Below are 24,725 nucleotides of genomic sequence, written 5' to 3' on the forward strand. Positions count from 1 at the left end.
ACGCATTCAAAAACACTGCAGAAAACTTTTTATTGTGATAAAACGAGTGGCTTCCATTATATTAAAAAACAAATTAAACGTTGTCAGATAGCTATAGCCAATGGTTATCATTATTGTAACGAAATATCACAATTTTAAACACAAACACTGTCGTCTGAAGTTACTCAGTAACACATAATTAGATATTCAAAAAGTAATAGTTGTTAATAGTCTAATAAAGCATAATACTGTATATACAAATGACAACAAAAAATACACAATAATCTGTAATTAGCAAAAACGAAATGAATAGATTTGTAACACTTTTGGCTGTAATGACATGGCATCATTTACTGGTGCCTGAGCACCAGTAAATTGGCAAATTGGTAAATTGACCATTGGCAAATGGTCTCTCTATTTTTCTCTCCCTACAAAATTCTTTCTATCAATTTTTTTTATCTTGTCCTAATCCACTGTTTTCAACCCCTCATTGGACTTCTTGAGGATGGACAGCAGACTCTCTGGCATGAAGTAAGGTCTGTCCACTGTGCCATCATTGCGTTCAAGATCCTCCACTGTTGGAACAATTTAGGTTGAGACAAACAATAGCATGATCTTAACATGAAACATTTGCCAAATAGTATAAACGCGAACAATAGAAGCATCACCTTGGGAGCAAAGAAAGGCTTGAGATCTCAACAAAGAGAGTTCAGTTTATTAAAGCACTGGGATCACATTAACAACATGCAAAGATTGAGAAAAGTGAAGCACAGAGGTAGAAAAAGAGGCAATAGAGCGGCAAACAGCGACAAATATCAGGCATTGAAAAGGTTGCAATCTGTCGATACAATAACCAGAGCAGACCAAAATATAGGGCAATACACTTTTTTTTTCTTTGATTGTTTTGTTTTTAAGTTCACTTACTTTCGGTGCATTTTCATGTTCTGTTACACTGCACCATTTAATGACCACATTAGGCATATCATTTTCACATTTTTCAGATACATTTCCACAAATTCTTACAAAATGACATTTTGGTCTTGGCTGGTATGACTGTAAACAGATGTGTTTTTTTTTTTTTGTAGTTGTTGCTGTAAACATAGCGATACTGCAAAGTCTTTTTGCATTCTTCAAAATGATTAAGACATTGATAAGTAACAATAATTAGGCACAAGTCGAGCACCTACATTACACTTTTACATGTCCTTATATTAAAACGTTCTACATATATCACAAACACAGTCACATTCTACAAGCGCTATGTAGGCATATCTAATGGGGTTTAGGTCCACGTAAACAATTGTCATCCGTTCAATCAGCTCATACGTTGAGTAAAAGACTGTTTCTGTCCTATTTGTGTCATGCCGTCCATTATGACCAGTGATTATTAATTAAGAGACAGTTCTCAAAATCGATTGATTGAGTAAACATTATGACTCAAACGAAGGAGGTACTTTCATTTGTATACTAATGGCTTGCTAAAGCCACCAAAGTGCACTAGTTCCCAAATTAGTAGGCTTCTCTGAAACCCCACCTTCAATGAGACTCATTGCACAACTACTCCTGAGGGGTGAGCAGGGTCTCGCTCTCTTGAGGTCCGTTTTCTTGAGGCTTCGGTTCCTCTGGTTCTTGTTCTTGTAAGTTCTCGGCCTGTGGTGCTTCTGCTTGAGGTTGGGCCGCCTGCTCCTCCTTGTCGTCACCGTCCAACTCTTGGGGTCCATTTTGCTGTGGGGTCACTTGTGGAGGTTCAGGCTCTTGTGTTGTAACCTGCTCTTCGGGTTTCTCCTCGGCGGCTACGGGTGCCTCTGGAGGATGTGTTTCTTGGGGAGGCTCTTCAATGTGCGTCTCTTGATTTAGTGGCGTCTCTTCTTCTTGCTCCTGCTTAAGAACTACCTGCTCTTTGAGCTGCACCTCTCCATTCTCCTGCAGCGGGATTTCCTCTTCGGCTTGCACATGTATGACTGGTATCTCGGCATGGTCTGTCTCCTCTGCGCTTTTTTCTATAGACAAAATCTGGTGCAGCTCAGGGGACATGAAAAACGGCTTGTCCGAAGAACCGTCATTTCTCTCCAGGTCTTCGCCTTGAGTTTGTGTTTGTATGTGATAATGATATTTTTAAATGTTAGTGTTTTGAGAGTGCACGTAGCAGAAAGGAGCACAAGGACACATGATTGGACAAAATCATGTGGAAGAGAGAAAAACAGAGAGAAAGAAAGGAAATGGTTAGAGATAAAGCAAGCCAAAAGCCCCTGTAAGCATTTGTGATATGCAGATATGTCAACAGTGGGTCCCGGAAGTAAAAGTCCCAGTCATTTTCTCCATACAGAAAGATCAACCGAGAGCTCTGAGGTTGTGAAGCAACGATATGTGCTTCTGTAGAAGCCATAATGTGATTTCAACCTTCAAAAAATGTGTTTAATAGCCAATTTCATAAATAAGAATTACAAAAATGCTAAGCAGTGATTGCCCGCTCCTATAAAGCATTGTGGATGACAACATTGGGTCTCTCTACACTCTCAAAAAACTGTATACTGTATTTTCTGAATCACTTGCAACTTTTACAATGCTTCGTGGGATGCATTGTTCATTCCCTCATAAATACATTTTAAGTCGGTATGAAACAGAAGTTACGATAGTCTTTTATTCCCTATTTTGGTGTATATCCGAGTGAAACAGCTTCTCGAACAAGAAAAAAACGTCAGGACTTGATTTTGTCCATCGAGAATTGTTTGGATGGTTGTTGTTTGCTATTGGTCGATCTCGCGTGAGTGACAGGTTGTCCCGCCCTCACGCCAGTAAACACATCATCAGAAAAGAGAAGAGATGTCGTTACAAGAGGGAGGGGGAGTTATTTTGATTAAAGATCATGAAATAAAAAAAATTATAAAAATGATCTAAATCTATAAAAGTGATTATAGAGAAAATGAATGGGATTCTGGTGGGTGGGCACTGTTGCTCTCTATTGCACTGGAGGAAAGAACAACAGTTAAAAGAAAGGAAAGAGTGCAGTTTGAGTGCTGCTAATGCATTTAGTTGTAGATAACAATGAAAGTTCAACATCTTATTTCTCAACACCCAATAAAAGTCTAACACAACAGCTGCTATTTATCAGAACCGTTGTTCTGTTACGCAGACAAAACATTGACAACTTGTTAGATTTGTTCATTACGTATTATCTCGTGAAATAAATAACACTTACAGAAACACAGGAAGAGTGTGTCCACACACATGGCATAAACGCTGAAAAAGCCATGAGCAATCAGATACGAGCCAAACACCACAGTCTGTAAATGAAGGGAGATGTAATTAAAACGCAGTCTGGAAATATTCAATTCTGGTATTGCAAATGGACAATCTGGTATTGCTTTCAACTCACGATCACTTACCAATATAGGCACCCAGTAATAATTAAGGGACGGAGCAACGTCCTCCGCAACCTTAAACTTGCCCGTGAAAAAGAAGAATGAACAAATTCCTAAAAAAAGAGAAGAAACAGCATGCTGTGTTATATTGGTAAATTGGAATATGAGAAGTCAGTTCCAACCAAATAACCTCTGAATTCACGTGACATCTGTGTCAGTCTGTGAGCAAATCACTCACCCACAATTCCAACGATAAGGAGTTTGCCCAAAAATAAGAGGAAGTCTGTCACTTTGTCAAGAACTACCACACTAGAAAACAAGTCAAGTAAAGAGATTCAACTCCGGACTGTTTCATCTGTTTATTCCCACAAAACCTCGACTAAAAGATTTAGATTTAAATAACACTCACCGGACAATGTTCCTCATCAGGAGGAAGAATGCATCCTTGGCAGATGTACAGAAATTTTTACCATATATTGCCACCTGAAAAGACAAAATGCCTCAAAGTAACTCTGCTTTGGTTTCAGCAATTGTGTTTGAGCAATATAACACTAAACATGCACTACTGATGCTCCCTAGCCAGAAACAATGCACAAAAGAGAGAAAGAGTACCATGATATAGGCATTTCTGTTCAGGAACTTGATGAATTTCTCCAGACACCAAAAGCAGCACTTTAGGCAACTGAGCAGGAATTTTGCACACTTATTCTGGGCACCTGAAGGAAGCAAATCACACAATCAAGACTTAAACGCATATAACAGACAGAATACAATGTCAGCCTTTATTTGCTCTCATGTCCAAACCTGTACGACGGTTTTTCTTTATTTAAAAGAAAAAAATTGATTTTTCATGTTGCTCTTTTTCAAACAACAAAACCATAAATTGACCAGTGGTTGCCAAGTGTAATGTGTATGCTCTGTTTTGGTTTAGTTTCATTGTGTTTTGCCCTGTCATTGAAAGTTGACCTAGTTTCCTAGTGTGTGCCAGTTTGTGCCAGGCATAAGACCATAGCTCGAACAAATCATAACAATCACACTGTACGACATGGGTCTAGTAAACTTTGGTAGACATGTATGCAGACTGTACGATGATGACAGCTATTGAATAATCGTAGGCTATGACGCAAGTTAGTATAGAAGAATAAAACGTCATCAGCATTTGTTAGTGGCAAACAAATAGAGCACTTTGCCAATTGTGGTTTTTATGTGCACTGAAAAAATAGGAGGAAGCGAAAGAGGAGAATGTGATGCGGTCATGGCTAGGGAAAAGAGGCCCACTTGGCATGCCAATCTTACAATTGGAGCTTGAGGTGAGTAGTTTTAGCGCCATGTTGCGTTTATCAATATGCCATTTCATGTTGCATTTTTATTGGATAGTTAGTTGTAAATCGTAGCAGCAAAAATGCGTTCATTATGTAATCTTTAAAACATATCCTTTTTGTACAAAGGAAGAAAATAATATTAGTTCCGATCAAAATGAGGGCAATTAAAAGATGACATTTTTAATTTGAAATATTCTGTGACTATTTTGTTAAATTGTTTGGGGGGTTGGGTATTGCTCATAATGCAAACATTGTAATAAAAGTGAAGGCATCTGAATAGTTTCTGAAGGCACATCCTGAAGCACAATATTGAAAACAAATACAGAACATTGAAGCAGCGAGACCTTTCAACTTCTGATCCATATACTCCAATATGACCCTGATGACCTGAACGATGGCAAGAATGAGGGAACCAAATGCCAGAGAACCAGTGTGATACCTGGAGAATAAGTGAGCAATAAAGAGCATACAAAAATACAATGAATTACATGAAAAAAGTCACTGTATTAAAAATAAGTTAAAAGCTAAATTTGGTGAAAATCAACTGAAAACTATTCTTCTAGCCACACACCTGAGGGCCCGTCCCAAAGAGTTGAAGACAGGGAAAGCTGGTATGTCTTCAGGCTTTTTGAATGCCCAGTAATAGGAGGCAAAGGCCCCTGCCAGTGTGACCTGGCCCAATGCTGTCACGAAGTTGACACACCAGAAGAAGAGGAATAAATTGTAGAACTGGAATAGAATTAGGTACTTGTGGTATATCGACTCTCCTCCATAAAACGCAAACAGACACTCCGCATCAGGACATTCGGTGGTGATATTTGAGCTGTTGAAAGTCTGAGGAGAAATCAAATCAATGCAACTGTATTAAATGTTTGCATTTTATCAAGTTTTGCGTTGCAAAATATGCCAAAACAAATACACAGTTGAAAAGAGCTGTTTTCCATTTGAAATGTAATTTATTCCTGTGATGCAAAGCTGAATATTCAGCATCATTACTCCAGCCTTCAGTGTCACATGATCCTTCAGAAATCATTATAACATGCTGATTTGGTGCTCAAGAAACATTTATTATTTTTATCATCAATGCTGAAAACGGTTGTGCTCTGTGCTGTTTAACATTTTGTTGTGGAAACCACAATACAATTTTTTCTTTGATGAATGGAAAGTACTTGAAATATTTTGTAGCATTTTAAATGTCTTTACAGACACTTTGGATCAATTTAATTAATAATTATTCAATTAAACTATTAATTTATTTCAAGCTAAAAAAAAAATCCCCCTCCCAAAATCATACACTGTAATGATTCATTTATAAGACAAATGTCAAATAGCCAACATGACTGCTTACATGTAAAGACCTGGCAAATAAAAATAATAATGCACTAACCTTAGGGTCGCAGGTGTCTCTGGAAAGAGGACATTCGGTTGTATTGAAAACCTTGTATATTGGCTCATTGGAAGTGGACAAAAACCTAAATAACAGTTAAGGAGAAACTACTTCTTTCTAAAATTCCCTTTTTTCCCAACGTTTATTACTAAAATGTTTGGGGTAATGATGGTGTTTAAAAAACAGTGCACAATTGAAATTAGTAATGCCTTCGTCTATTTGTTATGATGTGTCATTGCATTATTTTCTTTAGGATACACGGCGGTGATGGCCCAGTATGCGATGACCAAAGTCAGTAGGGCAAAAGTCAGCAGCGGGTAGAACAATGATGACATCACATGACCGATGGCCCTGAAAAATAGATGAGATTATTAGAACTTCCTGTCCAACACTCCCAGTTAACCTAATCATTATTTCATGACTTTAAGCCTCAGTTAATCCATCACACTGTGAAAAACGCTGCTGTTTAACTACTAATGCTATTAAAGTACCCAAAGAAAGCAATAATATGGAATATGAAACCAAACATCTGAAAACACAGTTTGCTCTACAGTAAGAAGGTAGACTGACTTGCTGGCCTCTTTGATGAGAGCAATAGCAATGAGGATCCGCTTCCTGAGGAAGATGAGGAGGAGGATGATGACCACTTCCACAATACACAGGATAATTACTGTGTGGTGACAAAGGAGGTCAGGACACAGTAGAATGTAATGAAAATTAAATGTGACAAAGAAACCAGGAACATATTCATCATTTAAATGCCACAATCGCAGCAGTTTAATGTTACTTATTTCATTTATTTAATGAACATGTACGGTATATATACAGTATGTTTACTTATACTACTGTTCAAAACTTTGGGGTCAGTAAGATTTTTTAATAAGACTATTTTAGCAAGGATGCATGAAAGTGATCAAAAGTGACAGTAAAGGCATTTATGTTACAAAAAACTTCTATTCCAAATAAATGCTGTTCTTTTGAACTTTCTATCTATCAAACAATCCTGGAAAATATGCGTCTATCACAGTTGCCACAAAAATATTAAGCAGCACAGCTGTTTTCAACATTGATAAAACAAATGTTTCTTGAGCATCAAATCAGCATATTAGTTTTCTGAAAGATCACGTGACACTGAAGACTGGAGTAATGATGCTGAAAATGCAGCTTTGCATTAAAGGAATAAGTTACATTTTAAAATGTAGTTATTTTAAATTGTAATAATATTTCACTGCATTTTTTTCTCTCCAAAAAATTCAAATCCTACCAACCCCAAACTTTTTAATGGTAGTGTATTGGTTTTTGCTTTGCACATTACAGACATAATGATGTAAAAACTCACTGAAGGCAAGCCAGGTCTGCCGAATCTGCAAGTACACAGAGAAGTCCGTCTGTAGACCCAGATCCTTGATAGTGACATCAGAACCAGCCTCTCCTTTCAGACTGGCGTACTGCATGTAACAATGGAAAACACCTGCGGAGAGCCAAGAGAGGGGAAAAAAGCATAAATACAATGAATACAATATTTTTTATGCAATTCAGTCAAATATGACTTTGCTACAATAAAGAAAATCATCAAAGATGACAAAATTACATGTCCAGGCGCATTACAATAGTAGGATCTTAGGGGGAAATTGTGCTTAATGTCACACAGCAAGAAAATCTTAATGATCCTAAACCAGGCTTCAATTTCTTTATGCAAAATATATATTTGTATGTATTTATTTTCTATTGATTTTGTGTTAAAGTTAAGCACAGCTAAAGTGTTTGGTAACTATAGGATAAACATGCACGGGGCACGTAATGTTATTTGAGAGCTCTAGACAAGACAACACAACAGCCCTTACCGTATCCAATAACAATGACGACCATGATGATCATAACCCAGATCATGATTCCAGCCAGACAACGCAAGAGGAGAATAAAGATCAGACTGACCAGCATGGCGATCACCAAGCCACTGAAAAGGACCGCATAAAGATTTAATCAATGCTCCCGTAATTCATCTAGAAATCACTGGGGCTCACCAACACTAAATCTGACTGCCATAACTAAACACTGGCTGTTATTTAGGCTGATGCAGATAGGAAATAAAATGAACATAGAATATAATGCGCTTACAGAAGGATCCAGTGCCAGGACTGAGTATAGTCCTCAAAGATCCTCATGCCTACTGCCCGGGCCTCAACCACTACATTAGATTTCCTGCAAAAAATAAACATGTATGGTAATAATAATCAAAATTCTTGGTAACACTTTACAATACGGGTGCACTAATAAGCATTAATTCATGCTTAACTAATGCACAGATAATACTGAATTAATGTGTAACTAATGATTATCTAAGTTATTAATTAATGATTACCACATTAGGAACTGATTAAGAGTCTGTATGGTTAATGTATTAGTTCATACATGAATTGTTATTAATTAAATATGCAATTGTGAATTAATTCCCTAATAACTCATTTTTTAAACTAATGTTAATAATATGTTAATTACCAGAATGAGCCAAAGCCTTGTATTTCAACTTCTAGATAATACAGGTACACTAATATGCATTAATACATGATTAATTACTTCATTGTTAGTGCAAATTCATGTGTAAATTACTACAATTACTAAATGACTAGTTAATAATGATGTGCCTCAACAAGTAAAGTCATAACATAATGATACCTTTGCAAATCATTAGCTAATGATTAATTAAAGCAGACAACTGGAAGTTGAAGTGCATAGCTTTGACTAATTGTGGTAATTAACACATTAATTTACACTATTAGTTAATAAAATATGTTATTAAGGAATTAATACACAATGACACATTGAATTAATATCAATTCATGTATTACTTAATCTATTAATCATATAGACTCTTTATTAGTTGCTGATGCAGTAATCATTAATTAATGGTTTAGTTCTTCATGAATCATACATTAACTCATGATTATCTATGCATTAGTTAAACATGAATTAATGCATATTAGTGCACCCGTATTGTAAAGTGTTACCAAATTGTTTAATGTTCAATATGATTCACATTAGAATATTTAAATATTATTAAAATATTTGAAATAATATGAACCTACACAATAATATATTATAATCGACAAATGCATAATAACACAAACAAATACATAATATCACTAACTTTGAGGCTTCAAGGAGATCTGTTGCATTTATATTTTCTCCTTTAGCATCCATGTACGTAGTTTGGTTGCCAACCACAACTATACCACCTTTCAAGGTCTCTAGAGCGGGCAAGCATCTCCGTGTGACTGAAACACAGGGTGACGGTCATAATTGTAAGGCAGTTTACTGATACAGCGCAGATCAGTTGTTAAGTGTAAACAACATAACTTAAATCAGAGTAAGCTAACTCTTGCCAAAATTGAACCTAGGCTCTTTTTGTTAATTTACCCGAGTCAAACTTTCGTGTAAAAGCATAATTAGAATGGAAACGCCACATTTAACAGTATTTGCGTTTTAGGTCAAATTGCCTTTTGAATGGGAGTGCATGGGGAACTTCTATGATAGCATCAAAATCGCTATTTTTAAAACACTAAGAAGGCTCGACACAACATAAAACTGTGCTCGAAGTATCACCAGGGGCTCTACACATGAACTGCATTGACTACATTGTTTGTGTACACAAACTTTACTAAAAAGAAATGTTTTGTACGACTCACTTTATCAGGTAGTGTTTCCGGCCGCCGGCATTTTGTCAGTCAAAAATAGTCGATCTCCGAATGCAACGTAACAGGGATGAGAGTAAAGATGGAAAGCTTCTAAAGCTCAGTTCTACATAAATTCAAGGATAATTTGTTGTTTTGTTGTTAGTGAAAATCAATTTTGACCTTGTATTTGAAAAAGGATCCTCATATAATAATGAAATGATTATTACTATTTTTGACTGACAAAATGTCGGTGGTCGGTAAGAACAACAGCTACAGTGAGTTGTTCAAAACCTTTCTTTTTAGTAAACTTTGTGTACACAAACAATGTAGTCAATGCTCAAGTTCATGTGTAGAGCCCCTGGTGATATTTCGAGCACAGTTTTATGTTGTGTCGAGCCTTCTTAGTGTTTTAAAAATAGCGATTTTGATGCTATCATAGAAGTGCCCCATGCACTCCCATTCAAAAGGCAATTTGACCTAACACGGAAATACTGTCAAACTTAAAAGTGGCGTTTCCATTCTAATTATGCTTTTACACGAAAGATCGACTCGGGTAGATTAACAAAAAGAGCTTAGGTTCAATTTTGGCAAATTTTAACTACTTTATGTGATTTAACAAGCATGTTTTGAAAAGGCTTACAATTCTTGCTAGGTGTGAGTATTGAAGGGCACAAGCCATCCATCAGGATTTCAGGAGCTTTCTATAAAAGAGAAGACATTTTTACTACACTTAAAATTAAAAGGTCCAAAAGGATGTTTTTGCAGTGATGTCATAGAAGCACCATTTTGGGTTCCCTAAATAACTTGGGTTTACTGGACTAAAACAACTTAGATTTACATGATTATCCATTCATCAATTTTTTTAAAGAAAAATCTGGTTAAAAATGTGAATATCAAATATGATACATCAGGATTTTGAGGAACATTTATTTGTACATATTTAAATTATCACTGTACTGCCTTGCATTTTGTTTTGCCCCCACAATAAAACTAAGAATTAAAATACCATCTTACTAAGACATATTATTGGGAGATATAGAGTGACAACTGGCATTTATATATATGATTTACATTACAAGATATTAGAATTTCATCTTACTTTTTGACCATGTAAATATCAGCGACTGCATCCAATTGTATATTTTTGCTCAGTTTGGGCCTCTGAATAAAACCGAAGTGTTTTTTGTTTGAGCTCAATATTCTCACTATATCATACTATATGAGTCATAAAAGCCTGATGTAGCAAATAGGATACGCATAAACACATATGCACTTTTTTTTTATATATTTAAAAATATTTGTCAACAGGTTCAATAAACCCTAAACCACTGTACTAAAATTGGGGGCAGTATGAACAAAATGTTATCTATCATAATTGTATTTTTCATGATATATTATTTTTTTGCTGGTAATTCAAGACAAAAAAAAAATTCCTTTCCGTACAGAACTTACCTTGTTCATGTCAACTCCTTCCTTGCAGAATTGCTTGTAGTATTCCCTATCATCACTTTTTTTCAAAGCATTCACTAAAGTCATGAATTTATCTGGACATCTCTCCACACAGATCTGTCAAATGAACAAAAACACTGTAATATGCGACAAACACTATAGATACATATGGTACTGCAAGAAGAAGTTTATTGAAACAGTGCCAAACCTGAGTGGTAGGACATTGAAACTCCAGCAGGACAAGAGGACTGGCACACTTCAGGATGTTGAAGTAGAAAAGCAGGGGCTTTTTCCTGATTATTCAGACAGATTGAGATAAGAACAAAATAAACGTGCATGTCTGAGATACATCTGAGTAAACGCCCGCTCACACCAAGGAAAATAACTATAACTATAATAATAAAGAAATATTTCTAAAAATCATTCTAAATGTAAGAGTCCACACCACGACTATAACTATAACGGCACAGAGAAACACTATCGTTGGAATCACTTACTCAACAAGTTTTTTTTCAGTTGAGGAACCATAAAAACATTGACAGGCCAATCACAATCCATCATGCTTTTAAGAGCTCCAACATTTAAAGGGGCAGATGACAAAACTGCTGTGCACGCTTAGAATACACAGAACTATATAGTCCGCTGGTGTGTGTACGCTTTTGTAGTCATCTTTATGGCTTTAAAAGCCTCAGAATTGCATTAAAAGTCTTTTGAGTAGGCCAACACAACATGAAACATGTCTAGATACGTTTTCAAAGAGACAGCTTTACTCACTCAAGTTCGGTGCCGACCTGCCCACAAAACTGGCCCTTACTGTCTGTGGGGTAAATCACCTTCCGAGGGTCACCTCGAGACCATGCTATAACAAAACACACAGCACTGTCAGTGTGGTGAGACAAGGAAATTGTACTCAGAAATGGACAAGGTTTAATACTGTCCACCCATCTACACATAGTGGCATTGTGAATTGAAATGTGCAAATGAATAGGCTGAATCTTACCCAGAATGCCAACTGCAAAGTAGCCCAGCAAGGCCAAGATGAACAGTATGCAACAGATAATGTCTGTGCAACCCCTGTTCACCAAGAAAAGTAAACACATTCACTGCTACAGCACTTATCTTGAAGGTTATTAGATTACATAAATCGCATAAACATAAATAAATACAGGTTAAAAAAGGTTTAAGGTTTAATAAAAAAAGGTTGTCTCACCTGTTATAAATCGGGCCTTTAAATGTGGGGTCAAATTTCCTTGCCTCACCTGTGAAGACATTGAAATTGTGTATTTATTCTCAAAAGAAATTTCATTTGTGGGCATGTCCATATATATATATATACACTCACCGGCCACTTTATTAGGTACACCTGTCCAACTGCTCGTTAACACTTAATTTCTAAGCAGCCAATCACATGGCGGCAACTCAGTGCATTTAGGCATGTAGACATGGTCAAGACAATCTCCTGCAGTTCAAACCGAGCATCAGTATGGGGAAGAAAGTTGATTTGAGTGACTTTGAACGTGGCATGATTGTTGGTGCCAGAAGGGCTGGTCTGAGTATTTCAGAAACTGCTAATCTACTGGGATTTTCACGCACAACCATCTCTAGGGTTTACAGAGAATGGTCCGAAAAAGAAAAAACATCCAGTGAGCGGCAGTTCTGTGGGCGGAAATGCCTTGTTGATGCCAGAGGTCAGAGGAGAATGGCCAGACTGGTTCGAGCTGATAGAAGGGCAACAGTGACTGAAATAACCACTCGTTACAACCGAGGTATGCAGCAAAGCATTTGTGAAGCCACAACACGCACAACCTTGAGGCGGATGGGCTACAACAGCAGAAGACTCCACCGGGTACCACTCATCTCCACTACAAATAGGAAAAAGAGGCTACAATTTGCAAGAGCTCACCAAAATTGAACAGTTGAAGACTGGAAAAATGTTGCCTGGTCTGATGAGTCTCGATTTCTGTTGAGACATTCAGATGTTAGAGTCAGAATTTGGCGTAAACAGAATGAGAACATGGAACCATCATGCCTTGTTACCACTGTGCAGGCTGGTGGTGGTGGTGTAATGGTGTGGGGGATGTTTTCCTGGCACACTTTAGGCCCCTTAGTGCCAATTGGGCATCGTTTAAATGCCACGGCCTACCTGAGCATTGTTTCTGACCATGTCCATCCCTTTATGGCCACCATGTACCCATCCTCTGATGGCTACTTCCACCATGTCACAAAGCTCTAATCATTTCAAATTGGTTTCTTGAACATGACAATGAGTTCACTGTACTAAAATGGCCTCCACAGTCACCAGATCTCAACCCAATAGAGCATCTTTGGGATGTGGTGGAACGGGAGATTCGCATCATGGATGTGCAGCCGACAAATCTGCGGCAACTGTGTGATGCCATCATGTCAATATGGACCAAACTCCCTGAGGAATGCTTCCAGCACCTTGTTGAATCTATGCCACGAAGAATTGAGGCAGTTCTGAAGGCAAAAGGGGGTCCAACCCGTTACTAGCATGGGGTACCTAATAAAGTGGCCGGTGAGTGTATATATATATATATATATATACTTTTAAGTAGTTTCTTATTAGCATGCACATTACTAGGATATTGGCTGTTTATTAGTACTTATACGCTGATTTCACGCTGCCGCCATTTTGATTTCGCTCCGGTGGGAAGAAAACCGGAAGTGTCGCTTTTAATCATAGGAGAGTCGCGAATGCAATGGCGTATTGTTGTGTTTAATGTAGAAATTAGTTATTCTAAAAATGTACATACATTTCTTTCATACTTTAGACTATATACAGTGAAATTAATTTATAAATATATTTTTTTATATATATATATAATTCAGAACGTACAAAAAGAAGCAGGAACGAACTATATAGATATCCTATATTGGATATTAACATCCAATAGTGTAAATCGCGGCAGCAGATTCAGGTTGGTAGTCCAAGGCATTGTTGTCTATCTCTACTTCCGGGGTTCTTCCCACCGGAGCCTCGCTTTCGATTTCAAAATGGCCGCTGCGTGAAATCAGCGTATAGAGCACATATTAATGCCTTATTCTGAATGATCAATTTAACAACTACCTTTTCTAACTATTAATAAGCAGACATTAGGAGTTTATTGAGGTAAAAGTCGTAGTTAATAGTTACGGTAGTTAATAGTGAGAATTGGACCCTAAACTAAAGTCTGACCAAAAACTCTAAACTCTTATTGGAGTCCTGAAGAAAGAAAAGAATCTTATACAGGTTTGGAACAGCATAAGGGTGTAAATGATGAGAAAAATATATATATTTTGGGGTAAACTAATCATTTAATTAAACAATTTATATACATGTGTTACTGCATATGTATTCTCTCTAGTGATATTATAAAGCAGTCCTGCCCACAGATAATAGCCCAAATATATTGTTGGTAACCACCTTATTTTTAACATAAGTGCGGGAATGGCGATTTGTCACTGCTTCCAGTTATTTTAAGCTGAATAAAACAGCTTGTTATGCTGCTTCATATTGCAAACTGGTATTTCTTACCACATTATTTTATTGTTTTGCCGTAATTACAAACACACTGTTTTGTAGCGCAAATAGTTTGTTATTCTTAGTAGCTAATAATTAGGAAGTCTTGCACATTCACAGAAAATAGCTCACTTTGCCATTGCAAAATAAGGTTGATAAAAATTATTGCAATCTCTACCAACACATTTCTACCGTACTAGTAGTAGTATATATATTGTCTTACCACCCAGGCCTAGTGTGCCCATGTTTTTTCTCTCTCTGCCTCCCTTCACTTAAAGCAGGGGTGGGGAACCTTTTTCCTATCAAGGGCCATTTACAATTTTTTAACATTCTTTAAGGGCCATTGTAATGAGCTTCAGTGTTTGGAAGGAAGAAGAGAGGTTCGGCGTGACTGGGACTCGTACGTTTTATTCAGAGGTTGGTAAAAAAAGAGGTGGGTAAACTATAAATTCTGGTGGACCACGACATGGTCACCCGGTAAGGTGGGCCACTGCCTACCGGTGTATGTGTATCCTGATGACATTGCTATAGGCAGGGCTCGACATTAAGCCTTTCATACGCTTGTCAAAAAAGTTTCTCGTCCGAATTTTTTTTTTTTTTTTTTTGTTAATTTATTCTGAAACAATATTCTCATCAGTGTTCAATTAGCTTTGATATTTAAATCGGCATATTGTAATATTTGCACCTTTAAAGGGCATCCCCTCCCCTAATATTATTAAATGTATGCTTCATCTTTCATTTTAAATTCCTAAATTTGATCAATAAATTAAATTATTTCGAATAATAAGACACTATAGGGCTGATCAAATTAAATCATTTACACTGAAAAATTACAATTGCATAAAATAATGTCATGAAATAGATTTAAATTTACAAATTAGAAACGATTAGAAAGAATGATCTACTTTTAAACATAACACAAACCGCCAGGTGGTGGCGGCAGGCGACCGTCTTAATGAGTGAGTCATTGATTCATTCATGATTCAAACGATTTGTCCAAACGGCTGATTCATTCAAGATTGAGACAGATGTTTATGAATGGGTCATTGAATCTTTGACTCAATCGATTCGTTCAAAACGCTGAATCATTCAGTAATGAAAACAGTGAGTGTTCCTGTGAGATGCCCCGTGGTTCTGCTGTGATTTTTGTTTGGAACTATTTTCGCTGGTGAAACAGAACAAAAACAGCCAATATTGCATCCAAAATGTAAGTGACTTAATTTTAACTGTTTTGAACTGTTGTTGGAAATTAATGTCACATTTTCAATCGTGATGGTGTTCAGGAAAAATAATTGAGGTTGCTTAACATATGTTAAAAATATAAAAACTCCACATTTAGATTTTTTATAGGCAGTATGTTGTTAACTGAGTGTGTGTGTGCGCTCATGTGTGTAGATTTCTGCTCGAGAGGCTGCGCGAGCGTCAACAGCGCAACCTTACCGTCAGTAATAGTCAACAACACTGACAGTAATGCAGCGCAATATGAAGAGTTCGTCTTAGGTTTAACAACCTATGAAACTAATAATTAACAATATGAAACTAAAACGACATAAGCTTAATTTATAGCTATTTAGAGGTGGATAAAAGAACAAAAACCTGGAACCGGCAAACGTTTAAACCACTTTAATACATTAATACGCAAATGACAAAACGAAAGTAAAAGCAGTAGCTCCTCGTGGACGACGACCACACACACATAAAGTAAAGTCCATGCCTGGTCCTCCGCTGTCTTCGTTCCGATCCTTTTACGCGCCCCGAAGCTGATCAGTGAGAAACTTGAAACCGGTGCGGGGCGCGGTGAGAAACTTGAAACCGGTGCGGCGCGCGCGCCCCCGAAGCTCATCCGTGAGAAACTGAAACCGGTGCGCAGGTGACTCGCGCTACTGGCCTCGCCCTGCTTGCCGTTTTGCCTATTTTGTGTTTTCTGTCACAGGAAAAGTAATGGCTGAGATTTTTGGTTCTGAGGTTCTTTTTTTTTTTTTTTGGGAGGATTTGACTCGCGGGCCGCATCAAACTGTTTTGCGGGCCGGTTACGGCCCGGGGGCCGGACGTTCCCCACCCCTGACTTAAAGGGTTAGTTCACCCAAAAATTACAATTCTGTCAACCTGTAACTAAGACCTTTGTTCATCTTCGGAACACAAATAAAGATATTTTTGATGAAATCTGAGAGCTTTCTGTCCCTCCATTGACAGCAACGTCATTGCAACTTTCAAGGCCCAGAAAGGTAAAAACATCGTTAAAATAGTCCATGTAACTACAGTGGTTCAACCTTAATATTATGAAGCAATGAGGAAACTAATGACAGGATTTTCCTTTTTGGGTGAACTACTCCTTTAAAGGTGTTGCAGCCAAATGGATAACCATCCGGTTTGGCTCCTGTTTTAATGAGGAGGCAGTACTATCATACCGAATCAAGTAACACTATTACTAAGTCCTCCCTGTTAGTGAGTGTCAAAGTCTAATGGATCACTTCCACTGATGAAAGGTTAACTCAGTTCAGAAAATATTCGTTCCTATTGTCTAAGGTGAAACACTGCGGATACGGCTGGTTCTGTTCAGTAACTAATAAACTGGGTAAAAGTGTATGTTTCTTTAACCTGCAACTTTGTAACTGGTATGTTTCTAAGTATTTACATCTGTCACATCACTCTGACACGTCCTTCATCCCACATGAGACGAGTGTTAGCAAGAATGCGGAATTATCAGGCATATTTAGATGCTGTGGAGTATTTGTTTAATCGGTCTGAATATTTGGCATGTATTTGTGATGTCTTCAGTCATGTGTGCAATGCCTCACTTTCACTAAACTCAGCCAAGTGTGAATTGGCAAAGCTACAGAGTCTATTTAGGGAAGCAAGTTGGTTGGACAGAAGTGCATCCTGTAGTAGCTAAAGTAAATGTTTTGCACACAGCATCACGGCATGGCATGCTGCTCCAAACAATTCAATTTATTTACCCTTTATTTATTTATATATAGAAATATTTAGATTTCTTTAAAGGAGAACTCTGGCGCAAAATGAACCTTTGGTCTAATAAAACATTGGTACCTAGTCAACCGTTCTCTGAGATTTGTTTTCATGATAATCGAATGTAAAGAGTTTTATCTCTAAATACTGTTTAGCGTATAACGCTAGTAATGGGGGCATTTAATAAGTAAAAAGAAATCGCTAGTTTATACCACTAACAGGGCTCAAAATAGCCCCACACGAACACAGTAACATAATGAGGGTCCCTACATGCAAAACGAAGCATTGAGAACTTTGTAAGTGTACAGACCGTTTAATAAGAAGATAAAGATAAAGACAGTCCACTTCGTGTATACAGACAGGAGCCATCTTTGGAAAACAGACTCGACTAATCAAACCACGAACGCCATTCATACAGTTCAGCTCACTTAGCACGTCGTTCGTGGTTTGATTAGTCGAGACTGTTTTCCAAAGATGGCTCCTGTCTGTATACACGAAGTGGACTGTCTTTATCTTTATCTTCTTATTAAACGGTCTGTACACTTACAAAGTTCTCAATGCTTCGTTTTGCATGTAGGGACCCTCATTATGTTACTGTGTTCGTGTGGGGCTATTTTGAGCCTTGTTAGTGGTATAAACTAGCGATTTCTTTTTACTTATTATATGCCCCCATTACTAGCGTTATACGCTAAACAGTATTTAGAGATAAAACTCTTTACATTCGATTATCATGAAAACAAATCTCAGAGAACGGTTGACTAGGTACCAATGTTTTATGAGACCAAAGGTTCATTTTGCGCCGGAGTTCTCCTTTAAGGAGTTTAATTATTTGCTTACTTGTGGTAATTTCCCGATCTCATCCCTTTCTCTTTCCCACTTCGCTTCCTGTCTACTCTCCACTGTGCTATACAATAAAAAAAACTAAAAAAAAACGTTTCTTATTTTTTATCAATGTTGAAAACAGTTGTGCTGCTTATATTTTTGTGGAAACCATGATGCTTTTTTTCAGGATTCTTTGATATATAAAAAAAGTTCAAAAGAACAACATTTATTTGAAACAGAATCTTTTGTAACCTTATAAATAAGTCGTTACTGTAACTTTTGATCAATTGAATGAGTCCTTAAATTGGTAAAAGTAAAAGTATTAATTTCTTTCAACAACAACAACAATCTTCCTTTTGAACAGTATTTTTTGTGGCCACACTGTACATTTTTGTGTATGTGAGTTTCCTTAGTTTCAAGAGATATCCTTAGTATTAACTCTTTGTTAATAACTGATGATTTTATGTTATTGGTCATTTGGCTGGGTACATTTTTGCCGCCACCCTTAACCCCCATGAGGCTACACTACACTAGTAACCAATGTAGGCCTTGGCTCGTAATAAGCGTTTGTTTTATGTGTGTGTGTGTGTGTGTGTGCGCACTATTGACAGTTTATTTTATTGAGGTGCCATCCATTTAGAGCAATCATCAGTGACCCAGACGCACTTAGCTATCCACAAACAGCTCCCTAATGACCCAAGCTTTCCGAACAGCTACAATCACACTGACCCACATCTCTCAATGAAGCTCTTCTCATGCTGCGAATCTGCCACATACTGCTTTAAGAAACCTATTCGTGTATTATTCACACTATTCAAAGTTATAGGTGCAGTATGTAATACTGACAGCAAGTGGTTGAATGTGTGCAGCAGTCCAAATTCAAAATATTGGAGTAAGTGGTTTCCCTCGCCCCCTTCTCCTCACGCGGGTTGCCATAATGAAGACACGCAACAGGAACAAACACAACTGTCAATGGAATGCGACGAGTGTTACACTGTAAGTTTATCAGATAATGTACACGTTTGCTTTGGTCATTAAACTTTTTAGATGGATGAGGCTTTTTAAGTCGGGTAGAATTAAAGGGATAGTTCACCCAAATATGGAAATCCTGTCAGTAATTACTCACCCTCATGTTAACTATTCATTTCCTTCAAGTTTACTCACCCTCAAGCCTATATGTAGGAGTGAGACAGCTCTCAGATTTCATAAAAAATATCTTAATTTGTGTTCTGAAGATGAACGAAAGTCTTACGGGGTTGGAACAACATGAGGGTGAGTAATTACTGACATAATTTTTATTTTTGGGTGAACTAACCCTTTAAGCTGTCCTTGATGACCCAGTTCGTTTGCTGGCTTCCATGGCTGCAATACGCAATGTTTTCCATCAACTGGCAACCCGTGGTGTCAAAAAAGGGTAAAAATGGCAGTGGGTAGACTCACACAGTCCAAAACAGACAATCTAAATGCACATTTCTAAGTAGAACTGCATTGTTTTGCAGAGAAACAAATATGAACTTAGCATGTTTTCTAAATCTCTGTAAACATATTGTGTTTTTTATGCTTTAGTACAGTCAAAAAAAATTACACACAGCACCTTTAAGCAGTTATCTTTAGACCAAATGAATCTCTAGTATAGAGACTGATCAATGTTTGTTTGGTGATAAATTCACAAGCTGTGAAGCATATTAAGCACATCTTCTTAATGCTCTGAAAATGCATTACTGAAAGAAAATTGTAAAAGCCAAACCTTGTTTTCCATAATGTGAACCCTTTCCCATCAGATTGCCTTTTCAGTATTTTTAGTTTTAACGTTTGTTATCGTCAGACAGTCTGTACACTACTTCCTACCTCTTGAAACAGGAAACTAGTCATGTTTTGCATCCTCAGTAATACGTCTTGACTGTTTTACTTACAAAACGCACTTCCTTGACTGTAAATGTGTGGCATATTTACATATCATACTACAGTTAGAAAGAAACTTTTTTTTTAAAAGTAAAATGGTGTTGTTTTTATTGTTCTTCTTAAATATGAATGAATTTCCTTCAATTCTTTCAAACTGAATCCAAGTTCTACAAATCATGGTTATTTCTGGGCGACTGTGACATACAGGAGATTTATGGTGGCACGATTGTTTGTTTATTTCAATGTCATTTTGACAATTGTTGTTTACATGAATGTGTACACGTGTTCAGTCCAAGAAAATCCAGGTTACCAAGTGGCTGATCAATACAGAAACACCAGACGTCAACTTTCCACCATAAAAATCTTTCCATGCAAGTTAGATCAGTGACAGCTGTGCAGTTAAAAGCAATGATCAACAGCCTCAAATTACAAATCAACCGATCAGATTGACATTTTGCTCCAAAAAGAGGGAGCTATTTTCATAAAGGCAATCTGTAGTGCACAGCTGTTGTTTATGTGGAAAGGCATGTTTCTGCGTTATCAATTTGCTCTGTCTCTCTCTTCCACAGATTGTGCATTCTATTCCAGCTTGATCTGATCAGACATATGGCCAGAAGGCAACCTACGGCTTGATTCTAATCACACACTTTGGCCCCTGTTTCAAAATGACCTTTTCCACCCGCAAAGTCACGTGATCTCCAAACACAATAAGGGGCACGGATATTTGAGATGCCTTTGTAGTTATAAGGGCATTGCTAGGATGTTATGGGATTGCTAGGCAACTGGAGAGAAACGCATCATTGTCATTCTTGAACAAACCTTAGTTACAGACTTACAGGCATCATAAGGAAGCACTTCCCATAGTCTTAGTCAGAGGCTGACTATAAAGACCTCTGGTGTTCATGTGGTTAAAAGACCATAATGCAAACTAGACAGATGACAACAAGTCATTTGAGTGTGTGAGTCTACATCACTCCTGCCCAGACTCCTGAAAATCACGTTACAACTTGTTCTCAAAAGCAGAACTTGAAAACTCTTCAACTAAAGTTCAGGAATGAGAAGGCTCCAGAAAGTCTCAGGAAATCTAAAATAAAAAATAACGGTTCCAACAAGCAGGTTTCGCAGCAATGCCACAGACGAAGCATTTTTGTGCCGCAGAAGAACCTTTCAGTTAACAGTTCTTAAAACAACCACTGTTTTCTTAGTGTGAAGAACAATGTAATAGACTAAAGAACCTTTTTTACAATGGTTCCATGGGTTTTAAAGGTTCTTTGAGGAACCGTAGATGCCAATACAGACCCTTTATTTTAGGAAGTCTTAATCTTAAATGGTACACAAACTACAGGCATTTTGGAAAAAACTAGTTGCCAAAGTAATATTTCTGTACAAAAACTGATATAAAAATTATATAGATAACATATAAAAAAATGAAAATGACAAAAACACAAAACAAAATTTAAAATTAATATGGAAAAATATAAATCTAATCTAATTTACTAATTAAACTATAATAGTATCTGAAATGGGGTCAGCCTCCAACCTTTTTATAGTAAATAGGCTACTACCTGTTGTTTCTATAAAAGAAATAGTCTGGTTTTATAGAAACCACATTTAGTATGGTAAAGGAAAGCCATCCATGGTTGTACATGTGGTTACTATGGTCTTACTATAAATATCACAGTTAAAGCAAGAATTATGGTTAAAAAATAGTTTTTGTATTCGTTTTAGAGTAAAATATTTGCTTTTTCTAAATTTGAGCAAATGTTACATTTAGTTGACAAACACACACTCGTTTTTACAAACCTTAGTATTTTATTATGGCTTATTTTGGAGTAAACTAAGCCACTGAAAATGCTTCTACAAACAATATTTATATTGAAATTTATATTTATAATGGGTGTGTAGTAACGCAGTGATAGCCTAGAGGCAATTCTTACATTTACTTATTAGTGCGCATAAAGCAACGATATGAAGAACGCAGTAATTATTGACCTGAGAGTAATTGCGCCAGCCATGTGTTTCAACAACACACGCCTATTGTTTTCTTGCTCACATCCGTACAATTGTGTCTTCTCTCGCACTGGTTTAATGAAGTGCTTCATGATTTAAGTCGACCATCAGTGAGCAAGTCTGCATTAGGCTACCAGTATTCTTCATCAAAATGCCTGAGACCCACGCCCCATGTATTAGTCATTGTTTCCATCAGAGGACCATCCCTACCACTTTCTGAAGGAGGAACCCCCAAATATCAAAACGTCTTACCATATTTGGATTCTGGATTTTTCTCCTCTGGCTCCATTGCAAATAAATGATGCGGACTTGTGGCAGTCACTTAAAGGAATTGTATCGCCGTTGCCTAATCTTGTGAGGAATTGTCCATCAGTAATTCCGCTGTCCTACAGTAGAGGTGTGTATGGCAGACGACAACACATTCTAACAGTACACGCATGACGATGGGTTTCGTTTTTTTCCGAGGAGAGTGTGTGAGGGTTGAATCCACCAATGAGAGGAGAGGAAAAAATGACAGACAGTCGTGTCAGCCAATGAAACATAAACGCTCCTTCACTGAAAACCGCCGACGGCACGTCAAGAAATCACACTTTTAGTTACCTTTAATTGTAAAATGCAAAATAAACCGACAAATTGGTCATATAATACTCAGTAGTGCCACCATTGACAACTTTTATAAACATGAACTAACTTTAAATCTCTTAATTTAAATCTCTTAAAGTGTGAGTCTCTGTAGCCTAACGCAACATTGTTTCTAAATTCTAAAGCCTTTGTGTTTCTTTGCGAGAAAAACTGCAAATTCACGCAGTTCGCCGGAAAACCAGGACGGTTCCTAGAAATACTAATTAAATGAACGTTTTAACAATACTTACCAAATCTGATACTCTCTGATTGTCATGAATAATGTAATTAACAGAATCATGTTTCACACCAGGTGACAAATTTCTACAAGCCACCCACACCTTTTACTAAACTGGTTTACTTTTAACTGCAAGTTAAAATTGTATATACAAAAAATAAAGATTATAAAAATAATCAGCGAGTGTAAAGTTGTAATTGTGAGTTTTAAAATTAGTTTTAACCAGTGCTCAAATCGAATCAAGTCTTATGGGGTGTCCCACCCTTTTTTCTGGGGAGTGGGGGAAGGATGTTGAGGGGGTGTGTTATAAAATCGATTTATAATATAAAAACATAATATATTTATTTATAACTATATAGAATTTTTTTAAACAGGCTTACGTGTGTTGATCAGGAATAAAACAAATTTTCAGTCCAGGCAATATAAAGAGAGATAAGCTACTCTTCTTTTAAATGGCTTGCAATACTCGGTTTAAAGGGTAACAAAGCTGCAGAGCCAAAAGGGCAACCATGGCAAAAGAAGCAGGTGTACATAAGCTAAATTTGAGATAAATTATGACACTACTGTCTTTTAGACCCGCTTTACGGAATCAGATGAATTTGCTATTTTCCTGTTTATCACTTTGAAGCTATAAAAGCACTATAGAAATAAAAGTGTCTTGACTTCAAATAAGGCACTTGAAGAACCGCATGTCTTCAAAATACACTGAAATATCTCAAAACAACAACAACAACAACAACAAAAGAGTGTAAAATAATCAGATGGTTTCCAACCTAACTGGAGGTCTCACTGTCAGATTCAGCAGTGGCACAGGAATAATTATTTCATAAAGTCAAAGAAGGCGGTGATAAAGGAGCAGTCAGTATCTTCAAAAGGACCTTAAAGGCCTGTTTAATTCATTTCATTATTTTATCTTCAGTTACAAGTAAAAATGTCAATTCAAGCTTCACTGATCAATGGTGCTATCCGTCCCTTTGCACCACGTGGTGATTTCACATAAGCTTCACATAGGCTAATTAAAGTCCCCAAGAAATCAAAAGGGAAGTTTTTTGGCTTTTATGAATATGTTAGCCTTGTTATCTATAAGTGTGCTCCAAAACAATGACAAAATTCGCATTGAGAAGATATAAGCATTCAAAACTTACAGTCTCTCACGATTTTGATGACATCAAACAACATGTCATGATTTTGATGACATCACTACACTTCAGCTTCTCTGTCCAATCAAATACTTTCTAGAATCTATAGTATCCCGCCCCTGAAGACGACTCTGAATGTGTGGCTAAAATTGGTTGTTCCAAACATATAGTATTTTCTTTATATTGAAAGGCACATAGTGCACACTATAGGGAATGATTCAGACAGTGTAATTATGTTTTCCGTTGGTGCAAATGAAGTTTCACGTTAGTGTCATGTGAACCGCCGCAGCGCGAACACGTCTGCCCCGGTCCAGAAACACGACAGAGGAGGTC

At 37.1% G+C, this 24,725-nt stretch overlaps 1 protein-coding gene across 3 annotated transcripts; it reads right to left on the minus strand.

Annotated features, from left to right (window-relative positions):
• Nucleotides 1-384: 384 nt before the first annotated feature.
• Nucleotides 385-22,826, minus strand: slc44a2 (solute carrier family 44 member 2). 3 transcript variants are annotated; one of them, XM_056266857.1, is made up of 22 exons: nt 22,647-22,824; nt 12,384-12,432; nt 12,174-12,247; nt 11,948-12,032; nt 11,382-11,466; nt 11,177-11,290; nt 10,365-10,425; nt 9,199-9,325; nt 8,169-8,252; nt 7,895-8,007; nt 7,390-7,521; nt 6,621-6,720; nt 6,309-6,401; nt 6,051-6,135; nt 5,235-5,497; nt 5,008-5,102; nt 3,954-4,057; nt 3,751-3,824; nt 3,580-3,650; nt 3,366-3,454; nt 3,179-3,263; nt 385-554 (listed from the first exon to the last, which is right to left on the minus strand). In XM_056266857.1, the coding sequence occupies exons 1-22, from the start codon at nt 22,681-22,683 to the stop codon at nt 445-447; spliced, it is 2,130 nt and encodes a 709-aa protein (XP_056122832.1). In that variant the 5' UTR covers nt 22,684-22,824; the 3' UTR covers nt 385-444. The 3 variants fall into 3 exon arrangements, with proteins under 3 accessions (XP_056122832.1, XP_056122830.1, XP_056122831.1); XM_056266855.1 differs by lacking the exon at nt 385-554 and adding an exon at nt 673-2,060 and having other exon boundaries at nt 22,647-22,826; XM_056266856.1 differs by lacking the exons at nt 385-554; nt 22,647-22,824 and adding exons at nt 673-2,060; nt 20,230-20,342.
• Between the last annotated feature and the right edge of the window lie 1,899 nt (nt 22,827-24,725).

The sequence above is a fragment of the Rhinichthys klamathensis genome, unplaced genomic scaffold, assembly GCF_029890125.1.
Source record: "Rhinichthys klamathensis goyatoka isolate OS25496 unplaced genomic scaffold, OSU_Roscu_1.1 h1tg000254l_1, whole genome shotgun sequence".
In the NCBI taxonomy this organism is placed as follows: Eukaryota; Metazoa; Chordata; class Actinopteri; order Cypriniformes; family Leuciscidae; genus Rhinichthys; species Rhinichthys klamathensis.